This window comes from Aspergillus melleus, assembly GCF_016097325.1.
Source record: "Aspergillus melleus strain CBS 546.65 chromosome Unknown contig4, whole genome shotgun sequence".
NCBI lineage: Eukaryota > Fungi > Ascomycota > Eurotiomycetes > Eurotiales > Aspergillaceae > Aspergillus > Aspergillus melleus.
The window spans coordinates 4581087-4598658 of NW_025763373.1; the positions used below are offsets into that span (position 1 = coordinate 4581087).

At 47.9% G+C, this 17572-nt stretch overlaps 3 protein-coding genes across 3 annotated transcripts; 2 read left to right on the forward strand and 1 right to left on the reverse strand.

Moving 5' to 3' along the window:
* Positions 1-12996: 12996 nt before the first annotated feature.
* On the reverse strand, positions 12997-13380 carry LDX57_008354 (acyl carrier protein; the record flags this gene model as incomplete). The annotated part of the gene is made up of 4 exons (XM_046090078.1): positions 12997-13034; positions 13085-13133; positions 13182-13262; positions 13315-13380. The coding sequence occupies 4 exons, from the start codon at positions 13378-13380 to the stop codon at positions 12997-12999; spliced, it is 234 nt and encodes a 77-aa protein (XP_045946050.1).
* Positions 13381-13834: 454 nt separating this feature from the next.
* LDX57_008355 (BCS1 and AAA domain-containing protein) lies at positions 13835-15565 on the forward strand (the record flags this gene model as incomplete). Its single annotated transcript, XM_046090079.1, has 1 exon — positions 13835-15565. One exon carries the CDS (start codon positions 13835-13837, stop codon positions 15563-15565), a length of 1731 nt encoding a protein of 576 aa, XP_045946051.1.
* Positions 15566-16364: 799 nt separating this feature from the next.
* LDX57_008356 (alpha/beta hydrolase) lies at positions 16365-17363 on the forward strand (the record flags this gene model as incomplete). The annotated part of the gene is made up of 1 exon (XM_046090080.1): positions 16365-17363. One exon carries the CDS (start codon positions 16365-16367, stop codon positions 17361-17363), a length of 999 nt encoding a protein of 332 aa, XP_045946052.1.
* Between the last annotated feature and the right edge of the window lie 209 nt (positions 17364-17572).

The window sequence follows — 17572 nt, forward strand, 5'->3', positions numbered from 1 at the left end:
CTGGGATGAATCCATGGATGTGGACGGGGACGTGTAGGAGTGAATGCCTGAATACAGGAAGTTAGGCCGGGTGGGTGGGCATGAGGGGTTCAGGTCCGATTGGCGTATGGCATCATTGTCACCATTCCACCATGCATACGGAATGAGGAAATGTGTTGTAGAAGAAAGTGGATTGGGTGAGTAGGCAGGCACGTAGGTAAGGGGTCTATGGTTACCTATTTCGGTGCTGAGGGGCGAAGATGTTTGGGTTGATTATTGGGTTGCGTGTGTGTTTTTGTGAATTGGGGAAAGGGGTGGGCAAATGTCTCTGGTGATCTAGATTCGCCAGAATGAGGTTATACAAGGTACAAGGTAGAGGGAGTGGATTGGGTACGGCCTGGGTGAAGGAGGATGGGATTGGAAAGGCTGGAACCTGCTGTGGTCCTCGGGAGTGTGCGTTTACATGGATCTGGAAACGAATGGAAAAAAGGGTAAAAAAAAAGAACAAGTAAAAGAAGGAACAAGCGAGGGAGTATAGCATGACACTGCAGATGTGCGTTTGCTTAGAGCGCTTGACTTGGGAGATTGTGGGTACCTTGCCCCCCCATTGACATATATCTATTCCTCGCTCCTCCTCACTGCATTCCCCAACTCGCCTCAACCATCTTTCTCTCTTATACTGTTTTTTCTATATATAACACTCCTCTATCCTTTCTGTCCTTTCCTTCATATACCGTTATGGCGATTTCTTTTCATTGTGGTTTTGGTTGAGCTTTGCCCCGAGCTATGCACCCATTCCATCTGCACAGACTCTTCGACAGCATGATCTGTCTTCGTTTTGAAACCTTCCCAGTACTGTCCAATTTTTGTTCTCGCTTCATTATCGCAGTTTCAAGACCGTTCTGCTGCGAATTCCAACTCCCCTCTTTATTCAGCATGGCTATACCTCCTTGCTCAATCATATTTGCAGATGTTACAGTGAGTTTAATGCACCCTGAATTTTGCCCCGAGTAAATGTCCCCGACATGTGTTGCCATTGATCCTGGGCTCGTGGAGTTGCGAGCCTAGCATCGCATCATCTGTTTCGATCCACTCGTTTGTTCAAGCAGCAGGGGTTCTGTCGATGGCCCATACTGTGATCCCATGCGAGACCTTTCAACAAAAACTTTTAACAACTATTTGCCATGCTTCCCGTACTTGAACTGTCTCGAAGGTCTCATTATTTTGTTGTATGCGTTGCCTTTTCTACGACCACATACCGCCTCTTGTTGCACTTTAAGTTCTGCTCTTTTGACACCTCTGAGTGATGTGGCGCCACTGGACTTCGGGCGGTGCGCGGACTATCATGTCCAATGGCCTATGGTCGAAGGTTCTCCCCCCACGTTGATGGCCCACTCTCACCGATCAACTTTGCTTGCTCCTGCTGGGGGGTAGAAACAGACACACCTTTTCCACAATTTCTGCTCCGTCACGGATCGATGTTGTCGCGGAGGAGAGGGTCATCCTGATCTGCGGGTCCTGAACAGGGGTATCGAGCGGACTTTTTGAGAGACATGCTGGGAGTTTTGGCGCGTTTTTTATTGACTACTGGCTTCACTGACACCTCAGATGAATGCCTGACGAATGGGCCTCCGAGAATTGTGGATGTCAATGACTTCTCTCTGGGGTCTCCGTTGACAGTGTGAGCAGATGCTGCAAGCAGGGTAGTCTCGACCACGAGGTACATACACCACCGAGGATGCTTTGTTTGAACAAAAAGCACACGTCAGTATCAATTGCTCTAGGTTGCTGATTTTACATGTCGCCCCTTTCCATTCTCTAATCGATGTTGCCTGACTGTGTTTGCTAACAAGATATATGCGATTAGATACAAATCGACCTAGTACCATTCCCGGGCTCACCAACGAATGTTCTGACATTCATCCATTTTCACGTTAAACTTGGAGACTGATCTGCCACCGGAGAAGCTCCACCGAGATAATAACTCCGCGATCAATACCTTGATGAAGGATCGTCCTTTTGGTGGTGGGACTTGCATTCCCGGACACGGCTAGCTGGGCTGTGTCGTCCAAGGTCACCAGAGTCTTTCCTCTCAGGCTTCCAAGTCAAATTCCTTTCCTGCTCCAATCGTGGCTCTTGTAGCAAGGAAGGGTTGGATGTTCCTGGACCAATGCGCAGTTGCCAATCCTACAGCTTTGATGCGGTCACGAAGTGAGCTTTCTGAAACCTATTTGTATTCGTTTTCCGTTTTCATGTGAAAGAAGATTGGTACTAACTAGCCTTGTTGTTGTAGGTAGAACCAGAAGACCTTTGTATACACGGTTCTGTCAAAGAACACCCTTGATTCGATTGCTGCAAACCTCAAAGCAGGCAGATACCTGGGGCCTCTTTCCTCTGCATTTAGGCCAGAAACTCTCCATGATCAGGCGAGGTATTCATTGCCTTCCTCGGGATTTACGAGTCTCCGTGCTCTCAAAGCGATCAGCAAAGCCGTCATGGCACGTATCTCTCTCCTTAACCCACGACTCGATGCTGACTATGAATACCATGTAGAAGTGGTATAATACATTTGCGCTGCTCGATTGCGGTAGCCGAACGGAAGACGATAGCACCTTCAAGAATGTCCAGAGGAAAAGACGGTCGAGCTCCGTTGATGATATCCTCGGTCTCAACGTGCCTTATTCTAGGCGATCTGCGCGCAGAGATAATCCCTCAGCCTTCATGGCTCATGCCATTGCTTGTGGAAATGCAGCAGAGAGGACATTATGGACTATCATTTATCCGAGCGCATTCGTCTGCGATATGATAGTCTGTGATGTGTGAGGTATTCTAACAGTTGTCGAACAATCTAAAGAGCGTCCAAGCATCGGACAGAAGAGTATGTGAGTGATTCTTAGTCGACCTGTTGATCCATTTCTAATGCACATGAATCCGCAATAGGGACAAAGCTTCAGAGATCTGTTGTCCCCACGTTAGCTGCATAGACGGAGCTAACCCTTACTCGAATACACACTCTAGTGCTGGATAACCCACTCAATCGATTGATCTTCTGACGTGGTGCTTGTCCATACAAAGCCCCAGAATTATTTCGTTCCTCTATTCCCTGTCCATGCGCCAAATAGCTGACCTATTGTGAGCCACCAGGACGCCGACTCGGTGAAATGATGCAAGAGAGGACAGGGGATGCAGCAAATCAAGATCTGATTTGGAGCGCGAGATGGCTCATGCAGATCGATAGCGGTATGTGAACATGTTAAACAACCTCTTTCGTCCGCTCTTGTGGGTTTCTTGTCTGAGAACATGGATGACCTGAGTAGACAAACTGAAATCTTGTTCGTCGGTGAATCCTTTGGTCTTTGATCAGTGTTTGCAATAAATCGTTTGATTAAGCTTGAAGTTTCAGGCTTCAGGTCCAACAAAGCCTGCCGTCACCAGCTTTCTTCGGTTTGAAATTGCATTCGGGCTTGTCGCTGCCATAGACGGATTTGCTCGACACCTGTGGTCTTCCAAAAGACAGTACTCCGGGCTGTGCCGTGAGGCTTTACGATCTCTCTCTTTTCAACAATAACGCTGTGTATGTCCAAGAACATAAAGATTCGACCCAATGGGTGAACTGCACATCTCCTTACCACATATTCGAAATCTTGAACACTCGCAAGAAATAGCAAATGCTTCTCACCAAGGAACAAAACCATGTCCCCAGATACCCCATGAGGGAAATCAGTGACCCCTCCCCGCATTCAATCGAAGACTCTTGACTACTGTCCGATTCCATCATGGCGATTTGACCACGGCACGACCAGATGTGATGCTCCACACTACACGGGAAGACAAGACCCCGACTATGGCGGCGGCTGGTTTGCCCAGATCATATCATATCTCCCTCCAAATACACAGTATCTCAGGTCTAGTCCGGCTTGTGCGCTTTCGTCTAACTTCTCCAAACAAAACAACCGTCCTCTATTTCGAATACTACTAAGGTTTGCGACCCCATTGCGTTGGCATACTCCGGAGAAGTTAGACGTTCATAGTAAGCAATCGTCCTCTTCGTGCCTGCGCCTAGTTAGCGTTCGTTATGAAGGAAATCCACGGAAACTCACATGAGGCGGTCAGGAGCAGGTAAATTCGGATCCTTTCGAGTCCCTTCCTTCTTTTACAATCTGCCATTCCAACGTCCACCTATCATTTCCATTCCACAAAGATATTATGAAATCGGGGCTAGAAGGAGAGAAGGAGGGATTTGTTGGCGCTAAAAGACGACTTTCACCGGTGATTTACGATCACGACCTCGAGTTTTGGCGCCCAATTGATTCCACTCTGCGGAACCAACTAAGATATACGTGGCAGTACTTCGAGATGAGTGTTGCAACACGTTGAAAAAACATTTCATGGCCTCAATTCTTACCATCCTCAAAGGCACCGAGTACATATCGTTTCGTGAGCGATGAGTTCGAGTTCCGACATATGGTAGAATTGGAGGACGAGGAAAGAAGTTTGTCGGGCACTCGAAAGACTCCTTTCCTGTCGTTTCTTGGGGAGGGCCAACCTGAAGAAATGGCGGAAAGATGGGAAAGATGCGGGGACAATGACTCGACTTTTCTTTACGAGAACCCAACGGACACCATCCTGACGGAACAGCATAAGACTCTTATTTCAGGAGCCTGGACACCAAACGCCATCACGCTCCACGTACAGATTCAACATCTAATGATTCCAGTTTCGAGAGAGCTGCCAGATGTGTCACCTATGCGCTCTTGGAACCCGTAAGTATCTTTGGCCTACTCTACTGCATTATGCCTATGCTAACGGAGATAGGTGGGAGATCTACAAGTCCCATTCAGCGTGGCTTTCAACCAGTATTACTTGAAAATGAAGGCGTTCCCAAAGGCGTCTCCAAAGACGTCCCCAAAGGCGTCCCCAAAGGCGGATTTAAATCCTGACTTCGGCTCTTGGGGGTTATACTTGATGATTTTGAAGTGGCCCTACGCTCCACGCAATTGGAGTTTGGCTATTTACACGTTTCCGATGAAGAGCTCTATTCGCCCTTACTTGATATGGAAGATATCTAACACTGGACGGATACTGCATCAGGCAAAGTGCGTGATTGGCTTCTAATAAGCGTCCTGTCTGGGTAGAATGTTTGGAGGTGAGGACTCCATAATTGACTTCTGAATAGTCCCGATGCTAAACAGAGACAGCTTCACTCCGATTGGTTCACACATTGACGACTGCTTCATGTCGTCTGTTTTGCCTTTCCACAAAGAAATAATGGTTGCATTGGACATGTTGATGCTGGATTTGAACAGATGAACCGACTTTTGCAACTGCACATGACTGTGGTGGGGGAACAGTGGACTTGATTGTCGCAACACCTTCCGCATAAACCGTGAAGTGTGAGATCTATTTTCTACCGAACTCCTACGGATGATTGGGCCATCTTAGGTAAGATCCTCCTCAAATATTGATCCCTTTTTCTCCGAAAAGACACTTTATCTTGCAACTTGTGTTGACCATGAGGCTGAAATAAGACTCCTAAGTTGTTTCTGCCGTGCCAGTGCCAATCGCAAACCCCTTGGAGTCTTGAAAGGCAAATAGCTTCTTATGACATCTGGGCACTAGAAAAACATCGTAGGTTCACGAACTATACCAGTGGCTTATGCATGTTGGTGATCGGGTGTTAAAACACCCATCTCACTCTGGGGAGTCATGGCACAATGAAAGCAACCAGCACGACGTTGACAAGCACCCAATCCTTGGTATGTTGACGAACTATGTGGGCATTAGCCCATACATGGTGTCTAATCCGATCTTATCGCTTTACAAGGAAATCGCAGACGTGGATAAGACCCTTGTCGATTGTATTGAAACGAGTGGAGATTCTAGCCTCAGTTGCTGCTTGCGCCAAAACCATGATATGTCCTTCTCATTGGAACTAGACGAGCCTCGAATCTCTTTACCCGAGGACTTCTTTCGGCATACATCGGCACGGGAAAGAAGAGCAAGCGAGTCCATTTACGAATGCCTTTCCCTGCGCCTACTCGAACAATATTCGGATTTTGATTCGCAATCAGAAATTCCGTATTGAGATGATGAGACGATTCAAAAGTCCCAATAATCTCTTGGCTTCAAAAGCTTGGGACTATGCTTGGGGACAGAGAGGTAAGTCTGAACCAAAAATGTCAGGAAAGATTTAATACAAGGCTGACAGGTCCTGACTAAGACTACATCACTCGAGGAGAAATCGAGGTCCATCGGATAAGAACAATATCACACTCTCTGAACCTATAACCTGGCTTTGACCGAGTATCATCTCTGAAGTTGTTGCTGCTTGGACAAAGCTGCTGCTAGATAGGTCTGTTGTGCAAGAACCGGAAAGAACGGCCTTTATCATACTAAGATGAGCGAGGATCTATCAGCCGGTTGCAAATCAAGAGACTATTTGCTCTATCATGATCCCAAGCCCGACCTGGTCAAGGAAGCCTGCTACAATCAAAGCCATTTTTCCAACGTCATGTTTGGGTTACTGGCATATTTACTTCTGTATCACGGGATGTGCTCCGGGAATTGAACACTCCTCCACGTGGATCGATATTTATTACGGCGGGTGCTCGAACGACTGATATCGTGATTTCAACTGCTCAGAAAATGATATGCTGTCCCAGATACTACGGTAGCCAGAGAGCTGCAGTGGTATCGATCACGGATGCACCTCACTCTTTGGTTGCACAAGTCCTTTCATGAAATACAATCGAGGATTACTCGTCCTTTCGCCAGTCAGCCCGGGATTGAGTACGACCACAAGAGTGCATCTCTTTGAATACAGCGATACGTCAGGTATAGCGAGTTGTTGGACGAGTCCCCGAGAAAGACTTGGCACCCCATCGAGCGTATGGACCTTGAACAGCTGCAGTTGTATGATTCCTCGGGGCTTGCAGTGTTGAAGATATCTGAATCTCGACTAGTGACGAGTGAACACACGCTGAAAGTGAGAGAATGGATGGAAGTCAGAAAGGCAGACGACAGCATGGAGGATCAATTCACGGCGTGTGATGAAGTCGTTTCTGATCGACTGGTCGCAGGGACTCCTGCTTGTGCCTGGAGTGTACGAACCAGGACACTCTTGGACACACTACCACGATAATAATGCCGGCAACCACTTGAAATAACAATAGAGACTCTCGTGCCCTTCTTCGAGGTTAAGGACTATACCACTTCCGGGAGCCATACAAAAGACGGCCGAATTGCAAAAGACGGACTCAAGGCGCAATATTGCTTACGCGCCATAGAACGACTTGATCAACACGGTATGTGCTCCACGGGGCAAGCTGCCAAGTTGAATGCTTTGCTCGAACTCATTTGCTCAGCCCAAGACCGGCAGCAACTTTGGCACAGAGAATTAGATGAAATTGGTTTCCGGAACGTGATCCTTGAGAAACAACATATCGTCGAACCAAGTCGCAGGCTCTAACACTCGATTTATGCGCCACGAGAGATGCTAGATTTATTGCACAAGTCATGAGATCAGGACTTCCATGCAGTATCCCAATGTCGGCCAATACACAGGCATGCCCCTTGGTCGGACGCCGAGAATATCTGGGAATGGAAACAACCACTGCTGTACGGTAACATCCTTTGTCACTATCATGTCCTGGTTTCTGGGTCCGCATGTGCGGGTGGTGCGATACTCACTGGAAAAGAAACCATGGTCGTCAACTGGAAGGATGGGTTTACCGGATGATGTCAAGAGGTGCTACCACAACAATAACGAAGTTCGATTCTCTATCAAGTCGCGATACTACGCGCCAGTATCCGCGCCCATATGTATTGCTCGTGAAGATTTGCCATGGCCACCCTCCTTTCTATACAAATGAAGATGGAACAAGACCTCGAAAACCACGAAGGATCCTACGGCCAACGGAAAAAGAAACTATCCTAACACCAGGGAGAAAAAGAGCTCGATTTGGTGAAGTTTGATCATTTCGGAACGACGGTTGATAGGCAGGTTGGACAGAAACACTTGTCAGTGTCTGTATCCCTTGGTGTACCCAAGCCAAGCATTGTCTCCTGGCGCGGAATCAGTCTTTTTCAGGTCATTCTTGGCGAGTATTCAGGTGCCTTCAGGTCAACGTCCGGGCTTTTGCATATGGAATTGTCATAACACACCTTATCACATTCCAGGCGTTGCTCAAGATCAGCTGTCACTCAACCTCCGTCATATCCATTGTGCAGTCATATAGCACGTCAAGGTCTATGCCGTTTCAGGCTCCGGGCGTCACGCACATGTCGCTACTTGCCCAGGGAATAATTAAGCCGTGTCGGCTGGTCGACAGCAACCCGTGGCTGAATTACCGGTTGGTCCCAATACCTCGTCGACACCCTTGGCCAGTGCAGAGCCGCCTCCCAAGAGCCGAGGAAATACTTGGTCGATACTATGGCATACAAATAGCCCCATCTGGTGACTCCAACTCCAATTTTGGTCCTTGACTACAAGCTGCGAGTCAAACTGCTCTGTACGCGTGGTTTATCAAGACATCAGTAACTACGCATATCTTCCTAGAACAGAAGGGAGACCATCGATGTCGGGCTTAGATTGTGCTCTGTTCTTCTGAGACATTGCATATTCTAGCCGTGTCTTGATGGGGAGATATTGTTTCCTCGATCCGAATATCCATGAAAGCCAACACTGTCATTGGTTGACATCGTAAAAGTTGAGTTCATTACGCAACACGCCGCATTCTCTCAATTTGCGGAGGAGAAAACTGCAAGCCCCAAGAAAGTCGATGTCGGCTATTTAGCCCTGTCAGTTGTTCATTCGTGGAGTTATTCCGCCTCGCTAATTTGCATCGCTGGATGTTCAACTGACGGCTGAAACCCCATTTCGATACATGTTTGTGTGCGGTAAATGCTATCAACGAGAATTGGTCGCGATTTATACACATATCACTGCAAGAGCCACACTAGACTTTTGACCCTGTGATTGATCAAATACCCCTGGCCGGACGTGCCTGTGGTTCCAGCTTTGTCAAACAAATCCCTCCCTGCCAGAAGCTGCACAGGATTTTAGCTTCACAATAAACTCATATGGATGACTATGATCGAAAAGGTACGAAAGAAATTCAGCGCCATGCATCCCAAAGCAAATCAAAATCTCCCACAACCATCTTTTACCAAATGTCAGCCATAAGGGGTCAAGTACGCCAGAAAGCCAAAATTCGGCAACATCAACAGGACTTCGAAACAGCGCGACGACTCCTCCTCTGTATTTTCCAAACATCAAGGTCTGCTTATGGTTTCCGTTCCTCCTTACGATAATTCGCAAATAACCATCCCTTCTTTTCTGTGTCGAAAGCGAATTCCGCTGGACAGCGTCCTGAGTGTGTGTGTGTTTATCCAATCCAGCCCCTTTCCCAACAGTAACAGTGAGCGGCCACCCGCAACCGCACCGGCCCACGATAGAGTCTTGACGGCGCTGCTACATATGCACCGTCGCCAGGCACCTGTTCAACTGTCACCACGATGAGTCCGCCACCGCCCGGGCCTGGTTCGTGCGCTTCCGCGGCAAGTTCATATTCGCATCTGGCGCGTCCTGCTTCATCTGCTGGCGGCTCATCTCGACTCTAAAAGTGTTTTACAGACAAGCGGACGGGCGTGAGAGGGAGGCATGCCAATGTTGCGAATCGGTGTTTCCCATGGTGGCTTCCATGCTCTACGGTCATTGGCGGATATCGAGATATTGTGACGCGCCCGGCTGCCAGTGAGCCCGGCTGACCAGGAAGAGCTCATGAAGTATGAAGGGAATCACAGTGATAAACACGCTACCCAGTGTCAGGAAGTTCGCCAAACATGCAAACAGTTCGGGGCAAGGAAACATCTACTTCCTGAGTAGGTGTTAGATTCTATGGATGCAGATAAGGAAATGACCAATAATTTGTTTTGGGGACATATCTCTGACCGGCTCCACCATGAAACACGGCCAGACGCAGAGCCGTGCATAACACACAGTTTGCTTCATGTGGTCTCCCTGTCTGACGGAGGAGAGAACTATGTCATCGAGATGCATCTTCTCGTTACTCGATCATCGACAGAATCTGGAATTTTTTTCACACCCTCGAGAACAAGCGAGGGAGTCTGCTGGTAGAGGCTCTCAGGAGTTCGAATTTGAACATCTTACTGAGGGAAGACAAACCAGGACACGGCTGTTGGACTATATAATTCACGATGGAGGGGTAGAGCTCAGAGAAGAAGAATTAACAGACTACGAAGACGGTACGGAGTTCTGAAAGATCATCACTTTATGGATTCAACTGACTTTTGATGAGACTCAGATAGGTACATGAAGAACGACAAAGCAGTCAAAGCTGTTGAGGAGCCCATTGACCACCGTGGAAGTCTGGCTATAACTGAAGAAAGCGACGGCTTCAAACTGTTGGGACCGTTTGGGGAATCGATTCGTCCCATCATGCCGCGAACGGAGTTGCTTTCACCACTATCAGAACGAAAGCTCGTAGAGCTTTTTAATCTATCGGAGTACGGAGAAGAGTTTATTCTACCCATTATGCCGATTTGTGTGCAATCTTGTCGAGTACTAGGCGGGTCGGCGCAATATCGCGCGCCGCTCGGCAATAGATCTGCGTTGTTAATTTTCTTTTTTTCTTTTTTTCTTTTTCCAGTAGGTAGGCTCCATGAGGTTGGTATTTGTTTGCTTCAACTAGAGCTCATCTGTTTAGTATACTAACAATTCCTTAGGGGTTCATTCCACAGTACGATTACTGTAACCCCAACAGGTATGGTATCTCCGGATGGCTGCCACTGCTCCGTCACAATGAACGGAGGTCAATTCAAGTGTCATAACGCGATTGTGGAACTTGGGCAAGGCGTTACCCATATGTACACCAATCTCCTCCCAGGGAGCGCTGAAGGCTCACAGGTGATCGGAGAATAAGTGATTGTCCGCGGAAATCCCTCCCCAACCCAGTGTTGTCCACCGGCGCGTACACTCTCTCGCCCCACTGCTCTGCTGCATACCGGTGGTTGGCAGAGGTAGCACACATATTGTCGCGCTAGGTATATACCCGCCCTCCCTAAAGTGAATGACGATCTGTCATATAATACCACTTACCGGCACATTTCATTTGGAAACAATCATCCTTTTCTTAGTCCCCCATTGTCCATGTTGGGAATTGGCGGAGTTCAAGAAATAGAAGGCCGATGACCTTCGGGTACTGCACAGGTACCAAAAATTCAAAACAAAAAACGAACCAACGAAGAAATTATCGAGATGGCTCCATCGCTCCAAATATGACGGCGATCAAACCAGGAATTGATACACTTGCCCAACAAGCCTACCTTCTCCTATAAGGCACTCAATGTAGGATGTCCAGTTGTGAATCTCAGTGTGGCAGGATGCTGACAACACGCCGTGAAAGGTCAAACAGGCAAGCGAACGTCGAAGATTCATGAGCTATCTTTCCAAGAGTTCTCGTACGACTTTACTGAATTCCGCGATGCACATGCAGCCTTGCTGGACGTTCTGATACTCCCAACCGGAAAGAACCTCACGGGGTGCAAAACGATCGTGCCAGAGAATTGGAAGAACTGGACATCGGAGAAAGACAAGGTCCTCGGATTTATCTGGAAAAGTGTAGCTTTGCTGGAGAACCAACGACAGCGTGTTACATGTGGCCAAAATATCTTGAGAGCCACTTGAGCAGCTTTCTGGTGAATCGGTTGAAGATCCAGAGAACGTTGAACGATGAGATCCTGAACCTTCTCACCCAAAATGCATCTGTGATGGAGACCATATGGCAGCTTGATACAGTTTGGTCGGAAGGGGCCAAGGGAAGGTCAATGCAACCAGACCTGGTGGATATTGCATTCCTAATCCCAGAAGAGGCTTGGTTGGTTCGCTCACACTCCAGGCGAGAGCACAGATCATGCAGTTTAGATCTTGATCACTTGCTAATTTTGCATTGTTTCTATTACAAATACGACCTTTTGTTTTGGCACTTTTGGCGGCGGATTCTATGATAGAGCTCTTTCTGTGGTGTATCACCATGGGATCGATGGGGTCTTGACGGAAAGAGAGGATGTGAAAAACTCACTGATCAAACAACCAATCTCTTCCAAGATAGCCATTGGTCGGAATATTTTATTCACCTGAGATTGACTATATCGGAAGTCCTTTAAGGGACTACGAATAGGAGCATGTCAGTTCCAATGCTGAAACGATCTCGTTGAAATTTGTATTCATTCTCATTGTGAATTTATTTGGTTTCTAGTGTTGATGGTAGGATACCACGCCAAACCAAATTCAGAGACTCGGTCTGGCTGTTGTCCTCTTCTTCAGACTAGAAGGAAGGCAAGCTGGCTGGAAGAAGGCTGTGGCCGTGTTTTCTAATAGAAAGCTTTTGTTAGTCTAGCGGCGAGGTCTTGAGAATAGTCCCGTGGCTCTGAACAATGCCTCAGGCAACGATGAGGCAACAAGGCACCTGAGACAGTGCAACCAGGCAAACGCCTCATTAAGTTGTCGAAAGGCCTACACCTAATCTGCCCCTCCATCTTCTGTGGATTGTCAATCATGGTCATTAAAGTAAGCTAGTTCAAGCAGTGATATCCTTCGATATTGATCCCCGTATCGGTCTCTTGACTTCTCTGGTTTCTACAACTGACTATTTTCTGGTATCGCGGTATATAAAACCCTCTGCATGTAGTGTCTTCCTTACTTCTGCGCTTCATTCTAGAACGAATAAAAAATAACATGAACTCGGATACGATCATGGGCGCAAAGGTACCTGGAAAGGTCGAATAAGAACTACGATGACGCCGATGAGGACCTACAGAACCTTGCCATCATTTGGCTCCGGTCTTACGAGGGAGACAGAACTCTCACTTCCATCACAATCAATTTCATTCTTCTACCGACAGGTGCTATCTCAAGGAAAGTCCACACCAGTCTTCATAAGCCACCGATATGGGCCCGAGTCCCAAGAGGTGTAGGTGACCTTAGCCCATATTCAACTAGATATGAGCCTCGATGTATTCCACAGCAGTGCGGACTGACTCGGTCAATCAATGATTCACTCTTTTACTGGGCTTGCAAACCTACTGTTGGTGATCTCACGCTGGTCCTCAGTGGGAATGTTGATGTTGAATTCCTACTGCCTGTTAACGAGTGTGGTTCCTTTGAGTCATACAGAACTTACCTTCTCCAATTCGCGGAAGATTCCCCTCAACTCCTGGCGAGTCGCGCCCAAGTCATCCACGAAGTCTGCGGTGTCACGGATCTAACAATTTTAACTGATATCGAAGCTCTCAAGAGCAACTGTGACGACATACTCTCTTCTCTTCCAAATCGAGCGCAAGCGCAACGATATGACGGACTCGATTGATGGTGGAAGACATTTTGGGCGTTTCAGGACGAATTATCCGATTATTCAGTTGGATTGACTTTGGACCTTTTAAAAATTGATGATTCCGACAAGAGAGTCAGGAGCAGGTCCCATGTTTATAGTCGATCCTGTTAGACAGGAGTCCTGTGAACGGTAGTATAGAGCGGGAGTAACATTCACCATGTGTCACTATGGGAAGTTCCAGGACAAGGACCAGGATGTCAAGCAATGTAACTCCTAATGTGAGTTTCCAAGTTTAGGCCCATCGTCTGTTGGGTACTTAAACTAGGACAAACGCGTGGCTCTTCACTACAGTCTGTGGTGCAGGGACTGAAAGGTGACACAAAGGTTAGGGATCGCAAACACACGTGACTGTCTTGGATCTTTCTTCCAGCGCACACTTTCATCCAGCACACTTTCGTCCTTCCTGCGACGAAATGTTTCCCTCCGTCATATCTCGGCTCCTCATGAATGGAGACTTGTCTTCAATCAAGCAGTACCTTCCGAAAACCCTACAGCTTGAAGACAGTCCCATATTCAATTTCATCGTCCCGATAGCAACCATCCTGGGCACCGGGTGGGCTTTGTGGAATCGCGGCTACCCATTCCTGGAAAGTTACATGGTAAATGCACGGATTTTGGACACCGACCCCTTGTACGATGACATGGTTCGATGGATGGACAGCCACACTTCGTTTATCTCCTTTGATGCTAGAGGCGATGGCCAGAACGATCCACTGCTACAACGCAGAGCACAGAATCCCAGGATCCAGTACGCAGGAACGGCCTTTTTCCACCTGTCTAATTCCGAATCTCGCATGGTTACTACTGATAATCCGCTCAGCTCAGGGTTTCACTTGGTGCCTTCCAAGGGCTCATGTTTCTTCTGGTTCAAGGGGACTCTAATGCACCTCAAACTTGTGCCGACGGGAGGACCCGAGGCCACCAAAGCCGTCAGCATCCACGGTATGACGCGGTCGGTTGCAACTCTGCGCTCCTTTCTAGAAGAGGTCCGCGTGTTCAGCAAGCATCAAGCGACCTCGTACGTCTCTGTCTACCGCATCGCTCCCGGTCGTGAGATCCCCCACTGGTCTCGCGTTACGTCTCGTCCCGCCCGGAACATTTCCACTGTCATTCTCGATGAGGACAAGAAGGATGCTATCATGAAGGATATCAAGGAATATTTGCACCCGCGCACCCGTCAGTGGTATTCCAATCACGGAATCCCGTACCGTCGCGGATACCTGCTGTCGGGACCCCCGGGAACCGGCAAATCCAGTCTTGCGGGTGCTATTGCCGGCATGTTTGAGCTCGACATTTATGTTCTAGGCTTGAATGATCCGGAAATTAGCGAGAATCAGTTGACATCGTTGTTCTCGAGAGTCCCGCCTCACAGTGTGGTACTGGTAGAGGATGTCGATGCTGCCGGAGTTAACATGTCGAGACCCCGGAAAGGGCCGACAACTGCGCCGGTGAATATAAATCAATTCGGGATCACAGGGTTCAATCATACAACGCAGTCCCTGGCCCAGCCTGTATCACTCTCCGGGTTACTCAATGCCATCGATGGCGTGGCGTCGCACGAGGGCCGGATTCTCATCATGACGACAAATGCCCCGGAAAGTCTGGACCGCGCGCTCATCCGTCCGGGTCGCGTCGACTTGCATCTCAAGTTCACGCTGCCAGGACGGAAAGAATTCCAGGAGCTGTTTCGCAGCATGTACAGTGGCCTGGAAAAATTCGAAGAAGAAAGTTGCTCCGGTCGGGATATTGATGCTTTGAGTCTGCAGTTTGCAGCTCAGCTCCCCGAGAATCGCTTCAGTGTCGCTGAGGTGCAGGGGTTTATACTACAGCATAAGCTCCATCCAGAAGAAGCTTGTAAGAACATAGCGGAGTGGATTCAACAGCGCAATCTAGATCAAAAGCAGAGCGCTCGAGATGATAAACAGCACTCCTTGGGTACCCAGACAAATATTCCAGACAACGATGAGCACGACTTGGATACCCCGTCCACTCCACCCAGCCCGGAGCGTCGGCCGAATAGCCAGGAGGCTCATATGGATGACGAGGAGTATACCTTGCAGCAGCTGGTACATGGGATGGATAGTTCGGAGTGTCTTCAGACGAATCGCCAGACAATCAATATTAATGGCCTTATGGATGCAATCGATGAGAACTTTCCGCGTTCTCTATCTTGAAAATTGGATTGCTCGCAAAACATAGAGATTTGTTGCTTTTGGCTATTTTTCTTTACACTTGGTTCTTTCTCTATCTTCAACAAAGGTTGGTCCTTGTGAAAAAAGGTGTTTTGTTTGCTTTTCAGCTTTCCGTGTGCGGGTATGCATTCCATTTGTATGAAATCGTCTAATCACTTCAGCAATTTGTAACAAGCACTAGAATGAATCTGAACTTTTATTCATATCAAACTATAACAGACCTCATACTATATCGCGCTTTGTAGATGCCACTGTCTGATTAGATCTAGTCCCAAATGGTAATGATTGAACATTCATCGACTAGATGAGGCAGAGGGTGTTGCGCATGTTAGAAAAGGCAAAGAAATTGAATAGCTTAATCGCCAGCACGGCTTGTTTATACATCTGTAGTGGTAACTCTGGCTTGGATGAAGTCAATGTTAGGAGGGCCGTATGTTTATCATACGCTTGTTCGGTAACCGTGATGAAGAGCTTTTGCTAGGTCTTTTTCTAGGTCTAAGTAATATGATGTTGATTGACGCCACCGGGTTTGAGACGGATCCTCCAAATGCCCCACGATTGACGGATATGTTGAGACAGTCTCCACCTTCCTGAATGGCCCAAAATGCGAGAATGCCGTTTCTCCTCGGAGATTAAGGTTTTGAAATTTGCGAAAAGTTTACTAGAAGTACTTGTTCGATTCCAGAGACTCTTGAACGTGTGTCTCTTATTTTATCAACAAAAAATTCCAACAGAAGTGCTTCTTATTGCCCTTATTCTATCGAACCCCTTCAGATATCTCATGATGCCTGCTCATTCAAACAACACTGTGCCAACCACGCTGGCTCAATTTCAAATCCTCACGACCACATATAAGACAGTCCACGGTCACGATATAACCACTGATATACTCATCCCTCGGTCGTTATCTACAAATACACCACAAACACCGCGTCCCATTCTTCTGCGATACCATGGAGGAGGGCTGATTGCCGGATCCAGCTTGTTTCCAGCCTTCTTCAACCCATGGTATCTCGAGCTGGCAGAGACTCACGGGACAATCATTATCTCCCCGAACTATCGCCTGCTGCCCGAGGCAACCTTCGAGGATATTATGGGTGATATCGAAGACCACTGGCAGTGGATGCACCGCCCCATGCCGTCCTTTCTTGCCACCCAAACAGATGGCCGTCTTGCTGCGGATCTGGATCGCATTATTACTGGCGGTGATAGCGCCGGCGGGTATTTGAGTCTGCAGACTGCGCTCAATCATCCAGATATGATCCGAGCCGTGACGGCAACTTACCCGATGGTCGTCGTGAAGAGTGACCAGATGGTTGGGGACTATGAGAAACCGGTATATGGGTTACCTAGTTATCCCAGATCGACCCTAGCGGACCACCTAGCTAGTGTGGAAAAACAAGAGTCACAAACGGGACAAAAGGTTATAGTGACAGCTGATCACGGCGAGGAGAGATTGAAGCTTATGTTCGCCATCTGTCAACATGGGCTTGTGGGGCCTCTGTTGTCGGCGGATCAGAGGATGTATCCTCTAGAGAGACTAAGGCTGGGCGCTCGATTTCCAGCTGGTGGGATTCTGATTCTTCACGGATGTCAGGACAGCGTTGTACCGGTCCAGGAGTCGTTTTTGCTAAAGGAAGCCACGCAGAAGGCGCAGCCTGATCTGGCTTTCAAATTGGTCACCCGAGAAGGAGAGCATGGATTTGATCACGCGGCGAGTTCGAAGGATGAATGGTTGCACGACGCTGTGCGAGAAATCGTTGATAGCTGGCTGTCATAATCTACTGTCTGTCTGTTATACGTACTCCTGGGTTAACTGGAAATAGACAGCCTAAAAAGCTCAGCTTAAGAGGATCGGGTTAAAGGATTCTAGGCATGTATCCCGAAATATTTTAGCCAAAACAGTCAGGTAGTTAGATTCGGCTCAAACCATCTATTGTCTGCTACGTATGCATATGAAATTTAGGGAAGTTCTCAAACAATCCCCTT